Consider the following 25,961-nt stretch of genomic DNA (forward strand, 5'->3'; position numbering starts at 1 on the left):
GTACCTACATATTGCTAGCTGCCATCCCTTCCACTCTAAAAAATCTCTCACACACAGTGTGGCTGCACATGAATAGTGTATCCACAGTGATGAGTAATCCTTTGTCCAGTACACTGAAGGTCTTACTAAGGCCTTCACAGACACGCATCCCCCCCCCCCCCCCCCCCCCGATATAAACCCAGCACTGCTCTCATTGCCTAGTATCATCACAGACTGGAATAACTTAATCAAGTCCTTCACCAGGACTTCAACTAGCTACGATTGTGCTGGGAAATGAGAAATTTTCAACCTACACTTCTTCCCATCCCTCCCAAAGTGGCATTCTGTTGCCCATCCGGTCTATATAATAGTCTAGTCCTCTAGTCCATCCATACACCATACTTACTCCCACCCTTAAACAAAAGTGCCATACCACTGTATAAGGCCCAGATGCAAGGCATGTCCAATACACCCAACTAGCACATCCTATTGTCCTCCCATAACAGCCTAATCCTATGCTGTCAGAAGAAAGACCACCTGTGGGAGCAGTCATATAATATATTATTCACGCAAACTAAGTTGAGACTCAGTGTGGTGGCTAATGGGAGTGACCGTAAAGGAATTTCCCATTAACAAATGGCTCTGCTATACTTTCTGCACAGGATTTTGTGGTAAAGACCATTAACCAGCTGTCCACTCAAATGATTAGCCTCTGCCAAACTGTGGCCATGAGCAAAGTCGACCATACATTGTCATATCACACAGCTGAGGACAACATGTTCTATTTCAGTGATTGCTTCACAACATATGCCATATGGAGTACTTGACAGCTCAACACAAACGTTTTGCCTCAAGTACAGATAGTGTTGAGGATCAGTGGACAAAGTTCAAAACCATTGTACCATATGCATTAGATGAGTATGTGCCAAGCAAGATCGTGAGAGGTGTAAAAGAGCCACCGTGGTACAACAACCAAGTTAGAAAACTGCTGCAGAAGCAAAGGGAACTTCACAGCAAACATAAACGTAGCCAAAGCCTTGGAGACAAACAAAAATTACACAAAGCGAAATGTAGTGTGAGGAGGGCTATGCGAGAGGCGTTCAGTGAATTCGAAAGTAAAGTTCTATGTACTGACTTGGCAGAAAATCCTAATAAATTTTGGTCTTATGTCAAAGCGGTTGGTGGATCAAAACAAAATGTCCAGACACTCTGTGACCAAAGTGGTACTGAAACAGAGGATGACAGACTAAAGGCCGAAATACTAAATGTCTTTTTCCAAAGCTATTTCACAGAGGAAGACTGCACTGTAGTTCCTTCTCTACATTGTCGCACAGATGACAAAATGGTAGATATCAAAACAGACGACAGAGGGATAGAGAAACAATTAAAATCGTTCAAAAGAGGAAAGGCCGCTGGACCTGATTGAATTCCATTTCGATTTTACACAGAGTTCGCGAAGGAACTTGCCCCCCTTCTTGCAGCAGTGTACTGTAGGTCTCTAGAAGAGCGTAGTGTTCCAAAGAATTGGAAAAGGGCACAGGTCATCCCCGGTCTCAAGAAGGGACATCGAACAGATGTGCAGAACTATAGACCTATATCTCTAACGTCGATCAGTTGTAGAATTTTGGAACACGTATTATGTTTGAGTATAATGACTTTTCTGGAGACTAGAAATCTACTTTGTAGGAATCAGCATGGGTTTCAAAAAGACAATCGTGTGAAACCCAGTTCGCGCTATTCGTCCATGAGACTCAGAGGGCCATAGACACGGGTTCCCAGGTAGATGCCGCATTTCTTGACTTCCGCAAGGCGTTCAATACAGTTCCCCACAGTCGTTTAATGAACAAAGTAAGAGCATATGGACTATCGGACCAGTTGTGTGATTGGATTGAAGAGTTCCTTGATAACAGAACACAGCATGTCATTCTCAAAGGAGAGAAGTCTTCTGAAGTAAGAGTGATTTCAGGTGTGCTGCAGGGGAGTGTCGTAGGACCGTTGCTATTCACAATGTACATAAATGACCTTGTGGATAACATCGGAAGTTCACTGAGGCTTTTTGCGGATGACGCTGTGGTATATCGAGAGGTTGTAACAATGGAAAATTGTAAGGAAATGCAGAAGGATCTGCAACGAATTGACACATGGTGCAGGGAATGGCAATTGAATCTCAATGTGGATAAGTGTAATGCGCTGCTAATACATAGAAAGAAAGATCCTTTATCATTTAGCTACAATATAGCAGGTCAGCAAATGTAAGCAGTTAATTCCGTGAATTATCTGGGAGTAGGTATTAGGAGTGATTTAAAGTGGAATGATCATATAAAGTTGATCGTCGGTAAAGCAGATGCCAGAATGAGATTCATTGGAAGAATCCTAAGGAAATGCAATCTGAAAACAAAGGCAGTAGGTTACAGTACACTTGTTTGCCCACTGCTTGAATGTTGCTCACCAGTGTGTGATCCGTACCAGATAGGGTTGATAGAAGAGGTAGAGAAGATCCAACGGAAATAGATAAACTCCAGTGGAAGACTCTGCAGGAGAGACGCTCAGTAGCTCGGTACGGGCTTTTGTGGAAGTTTCGAGAACATACCTTCACTGAGGAGTCAAGCAGTATATTGCTCCCTCCTACGTATATCTCGCGAAGAGACTATGAGGATAAAATCAGAGAGATTAGAGCCCACACAGAGGCATACCGACAATCCTTCTTTTCACGAACAATACGAGACTGGAATAGAAGGGAGAACCGATAGGTACTCAAGGTACCCTCCACCACACACCATCAGGTGGCTTGTGGAGTACAGATGTAGATGTAGATCCTTCCCTGCAACAACAGCTTTTCTGAAGTCCAAAGATGGAAATTGTCCTTGCAACTTATTCATTGATCCTATAATCGTCCTGGCCTCAATACCCACTAGTTACTGTCTCACACGCAGCTCCACCCCTGCCCCAGGACCCTAACTTCACTTAGGTTGCACTTACATACTCCTCTCCACAGCGTACTTTTCCTCCATTCTACCTCCCTTTTCAATCCACTCTTTCACATCATTGTGCACTGTGCACGACTCCTCCTACCTGTGCCCAAAATGAACTCACTGGTGTCATTTTCGTATTGCATGTGCCTTCTGTCCGTGTATCCCAGCTGTCAGTCACCCGTAGCCAACCGTCTCTCTCTTCACTGCCTCTTTTCTCCCCAAATCAGTTTTCCCAAGATCAAATCTAACCCCAGTCGAGCAGCAGTGCTGGAGCACAGTGCAGTCAGCCAGGACAATAAAGCTTACACCTCTGTGCGTGCGTGCGTGCGCATACACGCATGTGCACTTTGTAGCTCTGTAGAAGGATTCATCCGAAAGCTTGAAAAGTTCTGTCTCTTGTTTATATCCTAGTTGATGACTCAACACCTCTGCTGTTTGGTGAGTTGTTGGTTCGTTACTTTAACAATCTTACACTAATTTATCAGTCTGGAAGTCACTAAATGGGTGAGCAAAACACACAATATTTGCCTATTTTTGATAACATTTAGCATTGGTCACAATCAAGAAAGTGAAAACAGGATAGAGTTTATTGAGCTCCATAAAATACACTGTTTAACCATTAATGCTCCATCATAGGTGATGGCACTGTCAGTGAAATGTTTAAATCTAATTAAGAAGCCAACAATTAACAATAAAAACTGAAGCAACTGATGTGGAGTCAGCTTAATATCTGTTTTCAGTACTGAAGGCTTTACTGTCATAATTAAAACAAAACAAAACAACGAGTTGAAAATATGTGGCTGAATAACGGAGGCATTAAAGGAAGATAATTCATTCAGAAATATTGCATATTAGAGGAAAAAAATTCAGTGTTTGTATGTGTACTGTTTCACAATATGTTCTATGGATGTTCTCAATTGTCCTATAGCCAATAACTGTATCCAATACCTTATTTTTTTTTTTTTCAACTCTTCCAAACAGTATAGCCTGCAAGTTTACCAGTTGTGAATTTTTGCTGTAAATATGGTTTTGCACTTTTCCTTTCAGAACACAAGAATGTTTTATTTTAAGAATAACTATTTAATGTAGTTTATTGCTCATTTGTATTAATTATGACAAGAGAGAGAGGGAGAGAAGATATTGGGCCAAACATGATACAGCCTAAAACTTAATACCCTTAAATCCCATCATTAGGCTCCCTAGCTTAGCCCTCATATCTGACAGATGAATGATCACCATTACTGTCATCTTCTCCCATTTGATAAGACACTGCACACAGATTTCAGGTTTAATTCTGGATATTGATGATTGATATGATAACAAACTTGATCCACTGTCAGCCACATACTGGTACTGAAAATTACTGCCATGTCAGGATCTGAATTGGCTGTATCTTGAATTACCCAGTGGCCATATTGACTGTTGGAGGCTAATTAAGACTGTTGTATTTGATTACACCAAAAGTACTTCATTTTGTAATTTATAATTGAAGAGTAATATAAAAATATCTTTCCTTTTTATGCATATTTGCATGGGATACCTTTGCAAATTCATCTTTAAGGTGCAATCCATCTTCATAGGATGTTGATTGTAACACCTGTGTTGAAACATGTTGTTCTTGGTGAATGACAAAGATATAAATCTTTACATTGTTTTTATGAAATCAAAAAATGGAAAGCCCAGGCTGGAATAACAACAGTATGGGGAAGATAGTTCACTATTCTTGTAATGGAGGTGTTGAGTCACAGACAGACATAACGAAAAAGAATGTAGGAAATGTTCAGCTTTGAAAACTCACACATTCATTTAAGTACAACTCTCACACACAAGACCAGGGTCGGGAAGAGGCATGTGATGATGAAGGGGAGGGATGGGAGAAGGCACTAGTGCTATGTTTTTTACTGTAAACATCTTTCTGAAAACAGTCACTTGCTGAAATTAAAGCATAAGCCAAACATGACATGAGCTCCCATGTTAAAGTAGATATTTATTAAATGTACTGTGCATTAAAAAAGTATTCCATATTGTGAAAGATGAGAGTATGGACTGAAACGAGAAGAAAATGTCCAGTAAACATGGGTTCTGAAATGCTTACAAACACTTGTTCAGGAGAAGAAATGTGTTTCACAGTGGTGGAAATGAACAAATGGTCATAGCTCTTAAGATACGCGTTTTAGAGACCGTGTTTACTGTACATTTTTTTCTTGGTTTGGTCCTCTCAAAACAGGGAAACATGAAAGCAAAGAGCATGCAGCAGAAGAAAGAAAGAAATTAGCATTTAATGTCATATCAGCATCGAGGTCATTACAGATGGAGCACAAGCTCAGTTTGATTCAAGGATAGGAAAGGAAATTAGCCATGCCCCTTTAAAGGAACTGTCCCAACATTTTGGGAAATCACAGAAAACCTAAATCAGGAAGGCGGGATGCAGGTTTTGAACTGTCATCGTCCCAAAAGCAACTTCATTGTGCTAACCACTGTGCTATCTCATTCAGTTGCAGTAGAAGAGAGGTGTTTGACAATACGGAGGGTGAACAAATGCTCATGGCTCTTAAGGTACGCATTTAAGAGGCCATGTTTGATGGATATTTTCTTGTTTTGGACCATACTACCATCTCCCAAAACATGCATACCTTTTTTTAACTCTTGTATGTGAAGAGTGTTAGTTTATGTAAAATTTTGATGTTACATGCACTCTTCTCAGTTATAAGTTTTTGGTGAACACCTGTTTTATGTGATAAAAAATGATAGCAGAAAAAGGAGGCTGGCACATCTATGCCACTACACTGTGCCAACTGAACATACAATCATTGCATGTTCCGCTGGCACAGCATAGCGGTGTGTGTGTGTGTGTGTGTGTGTGTGTGTGTAAAGTTTTCACTCTTTTTTTGCATCCCTTTTGACACCTCAACGATTCCATTATTTGGTGAGCTGTCTCCTTATGTCCTAAATTATTTACATTCTGACAGAGCTTTCCTTATCATGCAGTAAATAGTATGTACATAGTGACACATAATGCACGTTATCACTAAATGTTACACTCGGACATAATGCTAACCATTATTTTACCTATTGCAGTTCACTCTGGGATTTAAAGGAGTATTGCTGCAATAAACAAGCAGAATATAGACAACTTGGTTTATTAACAAGAGAAGATGTAGTTCCTTCTTCTTTGCAACCAGCTGCCAAAAAAAGGAAACTTTCAGAGGAAGAAGAAAACATCACTGAATGGAAATGTGTGTTTAGGAGAAATGATTATGCTTCTGATACAGATTTACCAAAAACACGACTCTTAATGTGGTCACGGAAACAAGGATTGAAGCAACCCATTTACAACACACAACAGGAAGAGAAGCTTTTCAAATCAGTTGTCACATTGAATGGGAAGAAGTATAGTTCATCTTATTGGTAAGTTCTTATTGCTTCATCAGTGTAGACACACTAACAATACTTCATAAGAAAAAGTATGAAAACATTTATGCATAGATGTTTTACATTTCCTTGATTTAAGACTATGCCAAATCCAGGTTTTCTTGGAAAGGGTATGCTTGTTTGTATTAGTACTTGACAATATTTCTGTGCAAGTGATGTATTCAGCAGTCTCATGAACCACTTCTCGACTTTTGTAATCACCAAATTTTTTATAGCTTGAGAACAGTTTCAGTACAAGATGATAATGGAGGATATTAACGCAAAAGTAGAACAAAAACTAAACCAACACCAGCGAATAATTTTGTGTTTGATACTAGAAATAACAGAGGTCACACATTAGCAGAACTTGCTGAAAACAACGCGTTTGTCCTATACTTCTAGAAGAAAAAAATGGGCCTGGCAAGAACCAAATGGAACTAAAAGTGAATTGGACCATATTTTATCAAACAACAAAGAAATTGTACATGGTGTGATGATCCTAAACAACTTTAGAGTTGCAATTGTTCATAGACACAAAAGATGGAGAATAAAAAAAAAAAAAAAAATAGAACAAAGCTAGAATGAAAAACTTCAGGAGTACTGACTCTGAGAATTTATCTAAGAATAGAGATGTATACCACATTAAATGGTATAACAAAGATTTTGTAACCATATGTTAAACGAAGACTTTTCTATGGGCAGATGCGAGCGCTAACTGTAGTTCATTAGTTATGAACTGCAGATTAAAACTGAAGAAAATGCAGGAAGGATACGAGACCTGGATTAGTTAAGAGCCCAGAGTTTGTTCGGAGTTTTAGAACAAGCATTAGACAAGGACTTACTGAAACAGGGCAAAAGGAAAGTAATAGAAGACAAATGGATAGCTTTGGAAGATGAAATAGAGGAAGCAGCAGAGGATCAAATAGGTAAGGAGGCAAGGACTAGAAAAAATTCTTGACTAACATGTATCACATTGGTTTTAATTAACAAAAGGAGAAATACAACAACGCAGCAAATGAAGCAGTCGAAAGGGAAGTACACATGTGTAAAAAATGAGATTTGCAAAAAGTACAAAGTGACTAAGCAGAAATGGCTAGAGGAAAAATGCAAGGCTGTAAGGCATGTACTATCAAGGGAAAGATAGATTCCACCTATAAGAAAATTAAACAGACCTTCCAGAAAAGAGAGTGGCCGCATGAATATCATAAGCTCATATGTCAAGCCAGTACCAAACAAGGAAGGGAAAGATGGAAAGTGGAAATGAGAGCCATGCTACAGTGATTTGAGGAACATCATAGTGATCTCATGTTGATGTCTCGGGTGATCAAATTCAGCTGATGTAAATGCTATGGAACCCATATGGGTTGCTATCGGGTGCCATCACCATGTGCCCAAATCAGTGGCCCGTTATTTAAGCAAATTACAGGACCTGTGTGTAGACATCTAATGCCAAATATCTCCACAAACCTACCAACGAACTGTTGGATCCCTGATACACAGAATCAGTGGTGTATTTGATTCCAAAGACAGTCAAACAAGCTATTAAGCAGATGGTCATATTGTTTTGACTCATCAGTGTAAATTTGAATGTTAGGAAGTCTTTTCTGAAAATGTTAAATATGGGCAATAAGCAGCTTAGACAAGAAGAGATAGCAGATTTTGATATGTGTTGCTACGGAAGAATGCCGAAGATTGGATAAGTAGATGAAGTAACTAATGAGGAGGCACTGAATCTGTTGTGACAGTGCCACGACATTTAACAGTGCCGCCACGACAGTACGCGTAAATGGCGATAGAGGTTCTCCGCAACTCGGCTGAGCGCGGGAGCGCCACCTAGCTACGAACGGCGTCGGCCGCATGTCACGGCACGGCAGTTCGAATAAGAGATACTGAGTTGTTATCATGTAACGAGCTATTGTTTCTAAGTGAGTGTGTTTGAATATCCACGCAATTATTGGTGATTACAGGTTATAACACTTCTTGGCGATGAGGTCGGATATTTTCACTGCATTGTGGATTTGTGTGTTCGTGACGGGGCAGACATGGAACAGCTTATGCAAGCACTCATTGAACAACAAACACAGCTGACGGCTGCTATTCAGGCGTTGTTGACGTCGCTTACTCATCGTCTGTCTTCCTCTTCTCTGCCTCCATTCCCTCCTTACGACGAGGCTGCTGAAGACTGGGAGGATTATGAGAAGCGTTTGCGGCAACACTTCTTGGCTTTTGGCGTTGTCGGCGCTCCTATGTGTAAGTCGTTATTTCTATCTTGGATTTCCCCACGGATCTATCAGCTGCTATCTCAGTTAGCCCCTCTGCGGGAACCTGCCTCTCTGTCCTTCCAAGAAATGTGTGACTTATTGTCTAACTATTACCGAAAAAACACCCACGTCGTTGCCGCCCACGTGGCGTTCTACTGGTGTCGTAAACAGCCCCATCAATCTTACCGGGCTTGGGCAGCGGAACTACACGGTCCGAGTAGGAAATGTCAGTTTGTCACGGACACTCATCATGGGTCTTATGCTGATTCAATGGTTAGGGATGCTATTCTACGGCTTGCTCCTGATAAAGTAGTTCGGCAACGTGCCCTACAACTGCCAAACCCGTCGTTGTCGGAAGTTCTAAGCATTGCTCAATCCTTTGAAGTGTCTCACGCTGCTGGCGCCCAAATAGACGTGTGGTGTGATGTAGGCGCTGTACAGTCAACTTTCGACACGGACAATTTGCCTGTTTCACAGGAGAACAAAGATGTGGTGGTGGTTCACTCGAGTAAACGACGTCGCGTTGGGCCGCAATGCTCGCAGCGAAAACAGCAGCCACAGAAGCAGGTTCGTTCCGCACTTCCTTCTTGTCCACGTTGTTTCGTACAGCATGACAGGGCCGCATGTCCAAAACGTTGGGCCACGTGTAATTCATGTAGGAAAAAAGGCCACATTGCTTCTGTGTGTCAGTCCCCTAAAGTTCCTGTCGACGAGGACGAGGCATCGGACATGGATGTTAACTGTGTGCTTTCTCAAACAAATAAGTTGATTGTTACTGTTCGTGTTCTGGATAAAGACATTCGCATGCAAGTGGACACTGGCTCTGTAGTAACTCTCATTAATTCTTGCATGTATTTGGAGTTGGGCTCCCCTCCCTTGCCTCCAGTTGTGCGAAATCTGAGAACTTATAATAAACAGAAAATTCCTATCATTGGCCAGTTTGATGCTTCCACTGCCTACAAGTCTGTTGTTAGGCCCCTCACGTTTTATGTGGTGGATCATGCGGGCACTGAAAACCTGTTCGGTTATGATGCTTTCCAGTTGTTCGGGTTGTCCATTGATGATGATGTACACCTCATATCTGAGGATATTCCGTATCAACAGCTGGATGGATTGTGTTCTGAATTTTCGTCCGTGTTCTCTACTGGTCTGGGTCGTGCCAAGGATTTTGAAGCCCACATTACTCTTAAACCTACAGCTCGCCCTAAGTTTTTCTGGGCGCACCCTATTCCGGTGGCATTGCGTGCACCTGTCAAGGCTGAGATAGACAGGTTAACAGTTTCAGGGATTCTCCTTCCTGTTACCTCCAGCAAATGGGCATCGCCAATCGTGGTAGTTTCTAAACCAAACGGGAGTCTGCGATTCTGTGGTGATTTTAAAGCCACTGTCAACGCTCACAGCCTCATTGACACTTATCCTTTTCCCCGTCCTGAGGAGTTATTTACCAAGCTCACTGGGGCCAGTTCTTTTCCAAACTTGACTTATCGGAGGTGTACCATCAGTTGCCGTTGGATGCTTCTTCCAAGGAATTTCTCGTCATCAACACTCCTTGTGGGTTGTATCAGTACCAGCGGTTACCATTTGGTGTCGCTAGTGCGCCGGCCATTTTTCAGCGGTTTTTGGAACAGCTCACGGCTTCCATTCCCGGCTGCATAAACTATCTGGATGACAGTGTTGTCACGGGGGCCTCCACTGAGAAGCACCTTCGCAATTTGCGTTCACTGTTTCGGGTCTTGCATTCGGCTGGGTTGAGGTGCAATCTGGACAAGTCACAGTTCTTCCAACCCTCCATTGTGTATCTTGGTTTCCACTTGTCCCGTGAGGGTATACGTCCTCTACGTCAGCACGTTGCGGCCATTAACGCTCTACCCCGGCCATCTACGGTCAAAGAACTTCAGACGTTTCTAGGCAAGATTGCTTATTATCACAAATTCATTCCATCCGCGGCGGCGGTAGCTCATCCTCTGCATCAGCTGTTACGCAAAAACGTCCCTTTCTGTTGGTCCGACGAGTGTGAGCAGGCTTTTGTCCGCCTGAAGGCTCATTTGCAGTCGGCGCCTTGTCTTGCCACATTCCGTCCGGGTCAGCACTTGGTTCTGGCGACTGACGCGTCACAGTATGGCCTAGGGGCTGTTCTCGCCCATCGGTATGAGGATGGGTCAGAACGACCCATCGCCTATGCTTCCAAGACCCTCAACAATGCGCAACGACATTACTCTCAAATCGAAAGGAAGCGCTCGCTATCATTTATGCTCTAAAAAAGTTCAGCGTTTTTTTGTATGGTTTTAAGTTTCACCTCATCACCGGCCACAAGCCGCTGGTCTCTCTGTTCAGCCCATCGGCGTCGCTTCCGGATAAGGCAGCTCACCGCCTGCAACGTTGGGCCTTATACTTGTCTCGTTTTCACTATGAGATTCACTATCGCCCCACGGCCCAGCACGCAAACGCTGACGCATTGTCGCGATTGCCGATGAGCCCCGACCCGGTTTTCGATCATGATGAACTACTCTGTTTCCACATTGATGAGGAAGAGAGTCGTGCGGTCGAGGGTTTTCCACTTACAGGTTCGCAGGTCACGTCGGCTACTGCGCGGGACCCGGTCCTGCGTCAGGTCATCGGTTTTGTTCAACGGGGTTGGCCGGACAGGACCCAGGGCCGGGCATCGGATCCCCTTTGCAACTACCATGTGTTGCGCCTTCGTCTGTCTGTTCTTGATGGTGTTGTTCTTCTGGCCACGGATGGCGCATCTCCACAGGTCGTGGTGCCAGCCTCTCTTCGCAAAGATGTCCTCAACCTGTTGCATGAAGGCCATTGGGGTATTTCTTGGACTAAGTCCCTGGCCCACAGGCACGTTTATTGGCCCAGTATTGATTCGGACATCGCTCACATGGTTGCTGCGTGTGGTCAGTGTGCTCAACAACTGGCTGCACCTCGTACAATGCCCTCTCCGTGGCCTGATCCGGTGCAGCGTTGGGAATGGGTGCACGCTGACTTTGCCGGGCCCTTCCTCGGTACTTATTGGCTACTGTTGATTGACGCCTTCTCGAAGTTTCCGTTTGTTGTTCGATGTCCGTCGCCCACCACTGAGGTGACGACGCTGGCTTTGTCCAAAATCTTTGCGCTAGAAGGTCTTCCATCCACGATCGTCACGGACAATGGCCCTCAGTTCTCTTCGCAGGCCTTCCGTGATTTTTGTACTGGACAAGGGATTCATCATGTTACAGCACCGCCCTTCCATCCGCAATTGAAAATGGGAAGTCGAGCGCCTTGTCCGCACTTTCAAAAGCCAGATGAAAAAATTCCTTAGTGATTTTTCCACAGATGACGCTCTGCTGCAATTTATGAGTTCTTATCGCTTCACGCATCTGGGTGATCGCAGCCCTGCTGAACTCTTGCATGGCCGCCAGCCGCGCACTCTACTGCACCTGCTTCACCCTGTCAGGCCTTGTGCTGTGTCCCCTAGTGTGGGAAAATACTCGGTGGGTGCCGACGTGTGGGCACGAGGGTATGGGTCTCACCCTAAATGGATTCCAGGGGTGGTCAAGGCTCTTCGCGGCCGCCGGCTTTGTGAAATATGTACGGACGACGGCATGGTTGTTCGCCATTATGACCAGATGTGCCCACGAGTGGTGGCCACGCCAGTGCCACCGCCCCTTCCTTCGCCTCCACCAGCCCGAGAAGCCAGTCCTGTCGCTGCTGCCGATCTACCGTACGTGTTGATGCAGCTGATGTCACTACCGCTTCCGAGTATGCCGGAACCGGCCCCAGTCGCGACACCGCCTTCTCCGGGACCCACCTCGCTGGAGCACACCCCCAGGTCCACGACACCTATGGATGCTGCTCCGGAGTTTTCACCCATCATCTCGTCCAGGAGGCACGTTCCACGCACGAGCTTCCGTCCTGGACATTTTCGACCATACTCTCGTGTCTCTCCGCGGGATCTTCTCGGGGCCTCACCAGAGGCCATGGATGTCTCCGCACTGTCCATGTCTCCAAGGAAGTGAGTGTTTTTTTTTTCAAGGGGGGAAAAGTGTTGTGACAGTGCCACAACATCTAACAGTGCCGCCACGACAATACGCGCAAACGGCGATAGAGGTGCTCCACAACTCGGCTGAGCGCGGGAGCGCCACCTAGCTACGAACGGCGCCAACCGCATGTCACAGCACGGCAGTTCGAATAAGAGATACTGAGTTGTTATCATGTAACAAGCTATTGTTTCTAAGTGAGTGTGTTTGAATATCCACGCAATTATTGGTGATTACAGGTTATAACAGAATCGAATGAGGGGAAAAAATTATAGCACAAATTGACTAAAAGAAAAAGCAATCAGTTTATAGGATACTTACTTAGGCGTCAAAGAATTATCTGTTTGCTTTTGGAGGGAAGTGAAGAGGGTAAAAATAGTAAAGGGGGACCAAGAGGTGATACAATAAGCAGGTTCAAACAGGTGTAGGATGCAGAAGTCATTCAGAGATGAGAGAAGAAGAGACTTGCACGGGATAGACTGGTGTGGAGAGATGCATGAAACCAGTCTTCACACTGAAGACCACAACAACATTGTCATCAAATTAAATTAAATGCGTTTAGATTTTTAGAAACATAGAGAATATTTTTTATCGATGGTACTCATTAAAACAGCAATTAATTTTCAAAGCAAAAGAAAATCTCGAATGATTTAAGGCAGCTATTAGAGAGGTAGTGTTTCAAGTGAACAATAATAGGAACATGACAGAATATACCGAATCGAAGCTATTCATTAAAGTCTATGAGAGGATGTGGGAAGATAAAATGAAAAACTGGTTTTAAAAATAACTAGAAACAGTAAGAGTATGCAAAAAAGAAAATAGAAACTGATGTTGGTTAAAAACCGCCTGTCATCAGTTAAGATGGCACATGTCACACTAATTAACAGAGATAAATTGTACATAACTTTCCACAATTTCATCATGTATTTGTATAGTTCAAGAAATGAATTAAAAACAGTGATAGTAATGAAAATAATTGCATCAGTTAGTAGTTCCAGATGAGTTGTATAATGTTGTTTGAGGCATGAAGATGATGGAGTTTCTAAAGAAAAGGTGAAGCTGCGGGCAGATACGAAACTGGAATTTAATTGGATAAAGGACCTAGCTGACATCAGAAGTGGTTATAGCACCATGGACAATCTGCAAGTTGTGAATGAAATGATAGAACATAGTAGTGAATGCAAGTACCACTTTGTGTGTGATTCGTGGATTTTTGAGAAAACATTTGACATAGCTTAAATTAATCTATACTAACAGTCCAAGAGAAACAAGGCATTGATTAAATCTCTATTGGTAAACTGAAGAATTTATACATCAACACCACAGCTTCCATTACACATCATCAGGATAGTGGGAAATTCAGAAGCACAAGAGAAACCAAGAAAAGGTGGTTCCATATCGCTAAAACTATTTTCAAAATTTGTAGAGGAAGTTTTTATGCGCTTAAATTAGGAGAATCCACAAGGAAAACATGCCAATGGAAAGCTTACTATCAGTTTGTATTGTTTGTTTTGATGTCTGGCAGGGAGACATGCACTATTAATGTGAAAATTATAAGAATCGGTAAACACAGAAGAGATACGTGTTGTAATTTATGGAAACATGAAAACCAACAAATGGATCAGAGAACACAATGGAGTGGAAGATATATTATTAGAATTGTAATGAAAATGAAAATGGTGTGGGGGACACATGTATCCAGGTGAATGAACCAAGGAAGTTCTTTGCTAGCAGTAGATGACAGTAGGAAACATGCAGCAGCAGTGTGGTTGCATATAAGTGAAGATAGTAATACATGGAAAGATCTAGAGGGGGGGGGGGGGGGGGGAGTGGGGAGCTTTATCTAACAATGGAAATCATATGGATTATTATCATTATTATTACTATAGTATGTGTTATATTTTTGGCCTGTCCGTACCTTCTTAATAAGCTATCCACTTTCTGGTTACTTAATGGCTTGTTAACAAATTTTTACCATTTTCAGTAGAATTCGGGTGAATTTTTGATTATTCATATCAGATCTGTACATTCTTCTCCGAACAGTGCACTGACATTTGTTGAACTTTCTGTGTTCCTTCTTTGTATGAAATCATTGTATCTTTTATTACTGTTACTACAATTGTTGTGATTCTCTTGATCATTCAGTCCTTATATAGGAGATGATTTGAAAAATTCTTTGGATGGACCAGTATCTGAACTGCAATAAGTGCTATAATATTTTTGTATATGACCATACACACGGAAAGCTATGTTGAGGTATCATGTAGAGTTACACAGTTCACTGAAGAATATTTGTCTGTTGTTGTCACACAAACAGTGAATGTGACTATTCTTGCCGTAGTGGAATGGGGCAACACACAAACACCAAGTTTTGTTTCTAGTGCTGGAAAATGGTGGTGGAGGTCAAAGCAGTATTGGCACAAATGAGCAAAATAGATACCAGTAGCAAAAAATGTGCTTACAACTAGTTCAAACACTCTTGGGATGGAAAATAAACTGTTGCTGGTGCACCGTTATCTGGTTGTCTAAACTTCCTCACTAGCGTTGTGTGAAAAGATCATCATCTTCCCTTTAAGGATTCCCATCTAAACTCATGAAACAAATCCATAACACTTGCATACTAATTAAATAGACTGGTAACAAATCTAGCAGCTTGTCTCTAAAGTGCTTGGATGTCTTTCTAAAACTGACCAATTGGAGATCCCAGACACTTGAGCAGTACTCAAGAATCAGTTGCACAAGTAGTCTGTACACTGCTTTCTTTATATATGTGCTGAGCTTCCCAACAAGGTGTAGTCAGCATTCCCACGTTCCCTACAGTTGACATTATGTACTCGTTTTCATTTAGTGTCGTCTCTCAGTGTTACACCTTGATATTAAGTTGATGCATTGAAGCAGCTGAGCCAGTAGCATACCATTAATGTTGTATCCAAAGATTACAAGCATGTTGCTCCTACACATTTGCATTAACTTGTGTTTGTCCACATCTAAAGCAAGCTGCCATCATTGCTGCAAATAGATTATTATTATTGACTTTTTTTCTCAGACTTAAGTCTGGTTAAAAATGGAACGTGACGCGGACCTCGGTCAAGCGTGACTTCCTTGTAACTGTATGGTATATGTTATATTGCATTTAGGAACTTTCGGGTAATTGAACAAGTATCAATTATTACAGATTTTTGTAATTGTATATATATGTTTGGATGTAGCTGTATTGCATTGATGTACTGGTGAATATTGTGAGGTATGACTCCTGTAGTTGATAGTATAATTGGGATAATGTCGACTTTATCCTGATGCCACATGTCCTTGACTTCCTCAGCCAGTTGGATGTATTTTTCAATTTTTTCCCCTGTTTTCTTCTGTATATTTGTTGTGTTGGGTATGGATATTTCAATTAGTTGTGTTAATTTCTTCTTTTTATTGGTGAGTATGATGTCAGGTTTGTTATGTGGTGTTGTTTTATCTGTTATAATCGTTCTGTTCTGTTCTGTTCTGTTATTATTATTATTATTATTATTATTATTATTATTATTATTATTATTTTACATCAGCACTTTGTAACAACACAAGCAGGGTCATCAGTGAAATGCAGCACACAGCGCTGAAAGCATGTTTATACAAGCTATTTATACAAAATACGCAGCGCTTGGGGACCACAGCACAGCTGCGTCACCTGAGGATGTAATTATAACAGTCCGAAACCGGTCATGTGAAAATAAAGTAATTTACAACTGAAGCGGTATTTTCAACCTCTGCTATTTATACAAACATTGAATATGCCAGAATTCTGGTATTTGTACAAACTTTGAGTATTCAAAATATACAAGCGTAACACACATAAAATATTTTTAAAAACTTTCAAAAAATTATAACAGGACAGCTTTGGTAGCTAAATGTGGGCTAGGATTCTGGTGCTGAGGGAGGAAGCAGTGCAGTTGAAGGAGGACTGATGATGGTTACAGTGACTTGTTTATTGAGGCTTCATTACAATCATTAGTGGGCAGTGAGTAGACTACGACAGCATCTCCCCATAGTCAACAACCTGCAGCTGCTGACCGTGTGTTCCACTGTTGGGTGGTTGCTGCTGTGTCATCAGGTTTCCATGTTTCCTGGCTGTAATGAGTGTGGCTGATTGTGGGAGCTGCAAGGACGTTGATGGTGATTATTGTCTGTGCTCAGAGTGTAGTGATCTTCTGTTGGTACCCTGGTGAGGGCTGTGATGGCTGGAATGTCCTGTCATACTCCTGAGATGGTGGCCAAATGTGGCATCTGGAGGCTTAGTGGCAGGCAGCGGTTCATGTCCTGGCTGAGGAAGAAATGTCTGCGCCATTAGTGTGGCAAGGAGTATCACAAGCTCAACGTCACATCAGTGCCAGCTGTTCAGTGACGATCGGCTGCTTCGCATGTCTGTAAATAGTGATTCTCTGTGCTGATTTGTTCTGTTTTCTGTGGTTATTGTGCCATGCCAAATTGTCTGGAATGTGTTGGTGACCCTCTGGCTGTCGTAATTAGGTAGTGATACTCCTCCAGGCTGTCACGCATTGGCGGCAAGTGTGATCTTTCGTCACGGAAGCATGGCAAAGTCACTGACCATACAGTCCGCTTGTTGGCTGCAACTGACTTGGCCTGGCATTGACACAGATCTCCTCTCCTTGTTCCAAATCTTGTTTATAACTTCATCCTTTTACAAAATGATAAATACTAAATAACAGATAATTACGGGCGATCGGGTTTGAACTGACGAACAGCAGCTTGCCAATCATTAGCATTAACCTCTGCTATGCCATACTGCATGCACTATAATTTACAGCATTTACAGCATTGCTCCCTCTCCAGGAGAATCAGTGACATGCTGTTTCAGAAGTTCTCATTGGAGCTAACTACAGCACCCAGCATCCAAATTTTGTGACTGGTCCTCTGCATGGCGATGCTTGCCGATCATCACCGTCTGGTCATGTTGTTACATCCTTTTTGCTATGATGAGTATTAGAGGTAGCACCTTTCCTTGAAGTTTTACAATGTCTCGTGGGTCTTCAGTCTCCTCGAATCTTCCATCATTGATTTGTGTCTGTGGACTGTAGTAGGGTTCATATGTAGAACATGGATTAGATCTCTGTGCTTTTGTATTTTTGATGAACGGTCATAATCCTCGACTTCATATGTGATGTCTGACAAGTGATGAAGTAACTGACCCAGACTAGTGATTTGGTAACGTTTCCAACAGTCCTACTTTCCACAGGCATATAAATCCTTTTTTTTAAGTCTTCTGGGTTATAGCTCAGTCGCTTGTGCTTGGAATTATAGCACTCTCTGTCTTTCTCCAGGGCATCCAGGGTTTGTATGTGAGACAACTGCATTGCTTCTTCATTCCTGGCCGATAAGATGTTTCATGTAATCATCCTGAGCACCATCTGGCTGAAACAGAAACAGTGTATCCATTGTCACTTTGGGATCATGACCACAGAGCAGAAAGAACGGTGTGAAACTCGTGGTGTCTTGCTTCATTGTGTAGTATGTGAATGTCATGACGTGCAGTATTGTAACCCAATGTTTGTTTGTCATCAGTGTACATCGAGAGCATATCTGCCAATGTCTTGTTAACGCATTCTGTGAGGCCATTTGTGTGTGGATGGTAGGCAGTTGTCTTCCTGTGGATGATGTTGCAATGTGAAGTTACCCCTGATATTTGTGTCAATTGGAAAACTTTTCCACAATCAGGGATCATCACATGTGGTGCTCTGTGTTTCAAAATTATGTCTTCTACAAGGAACATTCCAATGTCTGGACTTCGGCAGGTGGCACAGCTTTAGTGACGGTGTAGCAGGTGAGGTTGTCAGTTCAGAATATCATCCATCGAGTCCCATTTGTCAACTTCATGAACCTCCCCAGGAGGTTGATTCCATGGAATGGCGCTGCTGCAGGCGGGATTGATATCAGAGCTAACTGCGGCATGTGCTTACATTCTTGGCATTCCTTACAGTGACTCACATAGTGTCTAATTGTTTGGTAGATACCTGACCAGTGATAGCTTGATCTGATTTCGTCTACAGTCTTTACTAATCTGCGGTGACCTGATGTTGGAATGAAATTGAAATACTTCAGGATAGCTGATCATTGATGAGATGGTGTGACAAGCAACCATTTCTGCCCAATCAGATCATAGTTCCTTTTATACAATGTTCTGTTAATTAATTCCAATTCACCTTTGGTTGGTTCCTCCTCCAAGGCATTTGTGGCTTTCATCAGTGCTAGAGCTTCCCACTGTTCAGCAGTGATGTCATTTAAAGCAGCAATGACTGAAATTTCACCAACATTGCTGTGTTCTACCAAAGGATTCCTTGAGACAGTCAGTGTCCTTGTGTGTGAATCCATTTTTGTATGCCACTGTGATGTTGTACCCTTGAAGCCTCTGTGCCCATCTCACCAGTCAATCGGACAGATCTTTCAGGGCAGTCAGCCAACATAGAGAACGATGGTTTGACACAGTGGTGACTGTTTTGCCAAATAAATACAGCCAGAACTTTCTGATGTCCCAAACAACTGCAAGGCACTCTTTCTCAGTTGTAGAATATTTCATTTCAGACTGGGAGAGCACTTTGGAAGCGTTTCACCATTTCAGAAGCTTCCTGAATGTGCACTAGTACTGCACATATCCCATAACTGCTAGCATCAGCAAGATCTTTCTTGCCATACATTGTCCCTAAGGACAAGGAAAGATCTCTCTTGCATCTTTGTCCAGCAAAATTTGGTGTGCCGCTGCATTAGAGCTTGCAAAGGATGTGCCTTGGTACAGAAGTCCTTTATGTGTTGCCATTAGTAAGAGGATATATCGAGAAAACTTCTCACATCATGAGTTGGAAAATTTGTGACTGCTCATATTTTCTCTAGATCAGGATGGACTCCATTACCATTCACTAGCTCCCCCGAAATTATTATTTCTTGGGTGGTGAGGAGGCACTTTTTTGGATTTGAACAGAGGCCTGCAGTCTGATCACACTTCAACACTGTTGTCAGGTGGCTTAGTGGCTTAGATGTTCTTCAAGTGTTTTTGGGAAAAAAAAAAAAAAAAAAAAAAAAAAAAAAAAAAAAAAAAAAAAACCAATGTCATCCAGATAGCAAGACACATAATCCATTCAAGGTGTTGAAACAGGTTGTCCATCATACGTTTGAAGGTGGCTGGAGCACTACATGTTGCAAGTATAATTACTTTAAACCTATAAAGGCCATCAGTAATTGTGAAGATAGTTTTTTCACGGTCAACCTCTTCAACCTTCCCTTGCCAGTAGCCTATCTGCATGCCCTTAGTTGAGAAATACTTTGGTCTTTTCAAGCAGTCTAGGATGTCATCAACACCCAGCAATGGATAGATGTCTTCTTTGTGATTTTGGTCAGTCATTGATAGTCAGTGTAGAAATGCCTTATGTTGTCCCACTTCTTCACAAATACCAGGACACTCTGAAGGTTCAATGGAGTCATCTTGCAGGATCTTCTTCACTTCCTCCCAGATTATCTATTATTCAACCAATGACATTTTTTTAGTGTTAGCTGAATGATGCATGATCTTCAGTGTTAATACCATGTTTTACTGTGGACCACTTGGTCCGTCTTTTCCCCACTCCAGATTTGAAAGCATCCAAAAATTGGTGCAGAGTGGCTATCACTTGCCAACATTGTTCTTGGGTTAAGCCAGATACTATTAAAATGACAGATTTTGAGGGCTGTGTTCTGTCATTGTTAGTTATTCTTGCAATCCATCTTTCTGTTGGCTGGACGTATTTCGCATTATCAACTTTCAGCACAGTTGCTTTCATATCATGAAACATAGTCTTCTTTAGTTGAGATGGTAAGTGTCTGACACTATAGAAAAGGAAGCTCCTATGTTGAGGAGTGCCCAGACATGTTTATCATCGATGATGACATCAGTGAGATTTCCTGATATCTTGGTTGTCACCTACGGAGGATTTGCATCTGCGACAGCCTCACTTACATAGATACCCAACTTGCTTAGTTTTCCTGACATTGGCGGTGAGGTAAGTGCTGGTTGACTGTAATCGTTTGCAACTGAGTGCCATAAATATAATTCTTATGATGGTTGACTTCTGGCAGCATAGTAATCATTAACAACTAGCTTACTTTCTCTGCAATATCATACAGTGTGCTGAAGGTTGTCGGCCATGGAAACACACTGATGTATTTCATTTGTCCTATAAACGTCTGTTCTTCTATGGGATGTTATACTTGGTGTGGGAGTTGGTTGTAACTGTGTTAGTTGGGTGCTGGGTGGTTGGTTGACGGTGGCAGAGTCCATTCTTCCTTGCATGTTTGGCTGGTTGTGGAGACTGAGTGCTTAAGATCAATATATGTCTTCTGCAGCATTCTCTGTTACCTTCTGCCATATCAGGTCAAAATTCATAGCTGCTGCCTCTTGCTTACTCAATCCCGACAGGTCTGGTTGCTATGAAATGCTGTATCACTTCTCTCACTAATTAGTGTGTAAAACATGTGAGATCATGGTGGTCTTTACAACTTCCTTGGGGATCACATTCAGAAGTGAGTTATACTCTTTTGTCCAATTTTTTTTTTTTTTTTCTGTTGCATTTTCTCGATGCACTGGTATCACTTCATGAAATCTGCAGTTTTTGTGACGTCCTTTACCAGAAGAGCTTCTTACATATCTTTTCCAACTTCTTTTATCAAGTGCAAAATTTTGTCAGTTTCTGTCATGTTTGGATTCACCATGTGTTCTGTATGTAGGACTTTGCCATTTCCCCATGATGTTGGGCCCTGTTCTTCAGTTGTTCTTCCGCTAAGTGGAATTGCTGTTTATTGTCACCAAATGTTCCCTTCAGCTTGGCCTGGAATTTATTCCAGCTATAGAGCTTCTTGTCATCATTCCCAAACCAATGCTGGACTGTGCCGTCTAAGTAAAGGTGCACATTTGCCAATTGCATTATATCATCCCACCTGTTGTATTTGGCAACTTTGTCCAAACCTTTCAGTCATTTGTTTGGATCCTGATGAGCATCTCTAGAGAACACTGATGGATGGCTGACATGCAGATGAGTTATCGATGACTTGGAATCCATTGGTCTCCTGAATATACAGACTGTAGGAATGATGTACTGCTTGTATTTCAGTTCCTGTCTGTGTAGGTGATGGCTTTTACATTGCCTAATTGGAGCTGCAGCGATGTAGATTTTTGGAAATAACTGATGTCTCCACCAGACAATGGCACATCATAATCACCTTCATGTCCAAATCCAAAAGTGGGTTTGTCTGTGAAATACAACACTTACTCCTGAAAGCATGTTTATTACCAACACCAGCATACAGACAATACAGAACTGAATTCCTGGATGGAGAGTACAGCTGTTTATACAGACATTGAAGATTCCAGAATGCTGACATTTATACCGACATAAATGTTGCAGAACATACATGTGTTACAGTCATAAGATATTGAAAGAGCCATCCAGAAATGATAAATACTAAATAACAGAAAATGTGGGTAGTCGGGTTTGAACTGGCCGCCAACAGCACTAACTACCACACCACACTTCACGCACCATAATTTGCAGCAATATAGTTAATGTGTTGTCTGACTGTGGCAAAGTTTTATCTACGCAAAATGTCTGTGCAAAGGTAAATACGAAGCTCATTTTTAAAAGACACCAGATTCTTCAATGACTGCACTCAGCATTGTTTTATACAAATGTCTTTGCAGAAAGCATCAGGTTATTGGTTATTTTTTCTGTTGTAGGTCTTCTGATGAATTTATTGCACACAATTCTCTCTCTCTCTCTCTCTCTCTCTCTCTCTCTCTCTCTCTCTCATGCGCGCATGTACGTGTGTGCACAGGCGCGCGCGCGCGCACACACACACACACACACACACACACACACACATTTACATTATGTGTGTTTCCAGGGCACAGTCAATCAGTCCCATTGTCTGTTAAGTATGTCCTTTGGCATTAATTACAAATCAGAACTTTGATAGACTGCATGGTGTCTCACTGGTGTGTATCTTGCATGCTTATATTCTGAAATCGTAGAGGTACTTATGCATAAACCGGTATGGAATAGTTTTCTAGCGTGGAAACTTTGCAAGCAATGTGTAAAAAGAATTGTTCTGCTTGAAAACAATTCTTTTTAGTTTTGAAGTTGTAACAGCAGTTTCTTTTATATTTTCAGGGTTTTACAACACAGTAAAATTAATTAATATGTATGTGCTACCCATACTACCTTGAAGGTGCTGTTGTTTGAGTTACTTGCCAACTTTTGTATTTAATATCTTCAATGTATTTTAATAAGATTACATCACCCAGGAGAAACTATGTATCCCTTTTGTGGTGAAGTAGCAATATGTGGTTAAATAACAAACTTTTTTTATTTCCAATTCGTCTGGTATAAAATTGATTAATTCCACAGTACAATAAATGTTTAATGTGGCCAACACCCCGTATCTTCAGTAAGCTTCAAATTCTGTCTTACAATTGACACATTTAAGAAATACAGGTTGTGACTAAAAGATTCATCTGCTTTCACAAAACTATGTCTTATAGATGAATGAATAAAGATAGTAACTTGAGATCCATTTTAACTTGTGCATAGAAATATGAAGTTTTTATTTTCAAAGGAACCATCTGATTTTATGAGGGTTTATCTTTTACAAGTGTGATTATGCAGCTCTGGGGTACTTTTTAGAATTTCATTTAGGATCAGAGTCTTAATTTGAATTTCACAATTGTTCAGCCTGCTGTTGTAGCAATTGAATCCTGTGTGGTTTGCAACACATACATCACTGAAAGTCCTCATGCCATTAGTGAATTATTAAAACTGTAGTAGGCTCAGTGCCACTTCGCACAAATGCAAAATGCTTTCTGTTGCTGTGATGCACATTGAGTAATGAATGAGCAAGCAATCTAACTGCATTAGGAGACCCTTTCTAGTGTGTGGCAGATAGTACTTCATGCACTACTATCATTCGCTCCTCTTTCTTGTTTGATTCTTGGATAGTATTAGAGAAGACCTATGTTGTTAAGCGTCATTATGTACTTAAATTTCTCTCATTTTACTGTCTGGTCACTTTGCATGAAATATGGGGAAGGAAGTAATATGTTTGTTGACTTACTGGAATGTGCATTATTCAGAATTTTGATAATGAAACTTTCTATGACACTCAGTACCACAGAACTTGAGAATTTCTGTGACAAGCTCATGCTTATTGAACAAACTCTTAATGATATCTGCTGCTCTTTGCTGAATGTTCCATATCGATTCTATTGATCCTACCAGGTAGTGGTGTCAAAACTGACAAGTAAAAGAAAAAAAATGGTAAAATGAAATTCTTGGGAGCTGCTTCCTTTCTACATTGATTATATTACCTTAAGATTCTTCCAGAGAGTCTCAGTCTGCCATCCTGATTTTGCTCATGTCTCAAGGTTTTGCATCACCAGTATTTTGTCATGCCATTCCCTCAATTGTAATCACAATTTTATTGTTACAAACATATTTTGAATTGAATTCTTATGTATTATAGGTTTTATACAAAGATTGTGAATATAAGATGTAATAAAATCTTGAACTGGATGTGACACACATTTGATGTGCCCACATTTCCAGAGATGTCATTAGTGTGTTTCATTAATGCCATTAACAGAAACTACATATTATGAGTGTGTGTGTGTGTGTGTGTGTGTGTGTGTGTGTGTGTGTGTGTGTGTGTGTATATACATACATATGTTCCACGTCTCCTCCTAAACCATTCCACCAATTTCAACCAAACTCGGTACACATATTCATTCCTGTCAGACAACAATTGCTGTGGGGGTAACAACCACCAACCTATCATAGTGCAGGAGATATGGTTTCATAAAAAATGAGATGCATGGAAAACTGCCATAACATACATGCTGTTTAAATGTGTTTCTGCTGTGCTGTATTCACATTTTAAGGGTGGTATCCACACACTGACAGAAGTGTATCATGGTACCACACATAGATTAGATGATATGATGTCATAAACACAGAGATGCGTGAAAAACTGTCATGCATGGCATTTAAATTTATTACATATTTACTGTATTCATAACATATTTTGCTGGCAGTAACCACATGGGCCACTGATTGTACCTACACAAATATATCATTGTATGACACATAGTTCAAGAGATACACGAGATACATGAAAAAATGCTGCATCGTTCATGAAGTTTTAATATATTTATTCTTTACTACTAAGACATTCCTACACTCGAGTCAGCTTAGGAAATACCTGACACCTGGCAGCACTTTTGGCTACTTGCAACTACAAAGGGGCGTTGCTATAGAGACGTTTACAAGACCACATGGTAGACATGCGAAGCAGCTGTGCCCAACGTAATTCTTATACATTTATACATTTGTATGTTATGCGTATTTCTTTGTATAACTGTTTCATAATTTCAAAGGTGTTTTCGTGAATACCTGGAAGTGAATTTTTTTTTTATACTTCTCTACAAACACAGTTTATTTTTTGTTTTTGTTACTAATAGAAAATTTGCAAAATGAATATTCAGCCAATGCCAGGTTTGTCAGCTAGTAATTTATGTGCATTCAAAAAAGGGTTTGTCTTACAGGGAAAAGAACAAAAGAAGAGCTGAACAGTCAGCAGCTCTTACTTGTTTGTGTGAGCTTGAAATTGTGGATGTTGCTGAATTGGTGAAGAATGGAAGTGTTCGGAAGAGCTGACACGTCCTCCAAAATAGGAAGACCTTTATTACCTCTCTAACTTCTGTATTATGAATGTAAATATATTAAATTATTGATTTAAATAGCCTGTCTCCAGACCCAGCTTTTCCTCAGAATGTATATGGACATCCATACATTATATTAAAGGTGTATTAAAGCATTTGACTATTCTCGAGCATTTTAAAACATTTGACTATTCTGGAGCAGAGTTGATGATAATTGGTTTTTAGTACCTTTTGCTAAATCTTTTTGTCATATTTCCTACTGATGTCTTTTCTATGTTATAATAAAGAATTTTTTCTGAGAAGCTATTAAATTGTGCTTTTATTTATGCCTTTGTAGTCTATTTAAAATCTTGACTGGTAGCAGATGTAACAGCATTGTGCAGCATGTTTCCAGACTTATTTTTCTATTATTTTTACCGTTTTGACATTTACATTTTCCACTGATAGAGTGTCATGTCTCTTTGTCATAGTTCGTTATTTAACTACAAAAAAAAAAAGGTCTGTGTGGACCCACTTTCTGTAGTCCGCATTGTTCCTGCATTTTTACCACTAACTTTCAAGTCAATTTTGGTTG

The 25,961-nt window shown here is 41.2% G+C and overlaps 1 protein-coding gene across 1 annotated transcript in view; it reads left to right on the forward strand.

The window, feature by feature from the left end:
* LOC126161814 (tRNA-dihydrouridine(20) synthase [NAD(P)+]-like) overlaps nt 1–25,684 on the forward strand; it is a 78,699-nt gene extending 53,015 nt beyond the window's left edge. The window contains exons 5-6 of the mRNA XM_049917915.1: nt 6,030–6,359; nt 25,271–25,684. Of these exons, the coding sequence (XP_049773872.1) occupies nt 6,030–6,359; nt 25,271–25,382 (442 nt within the window). The 3' untranslated portion in view covers nt 25,383–25,684. The remainder of the gene's footprint in view (nt 1–6,029; nt 6,360–25,270) is intronic.
* The last annotated feature ends 277 nt before the right edge of the window (nt 25,685–25,961 follow it).

Source organism: Schistocerca cancellata, chromosome 2 (genome assembly GCF_023864275.1).
Source record: "Schistocerca cancellata isolate TAMUIC-IGC-003103 chromosome 2, iqSchCanc2.1, whole genome shotgun sequence".
Lineage (NCBI taxonomy): Eukaryota > Metazoa > Arthropoda > Insecta > Orthoptera > Acrididae > Schistocerca > Schistocerca cancellata.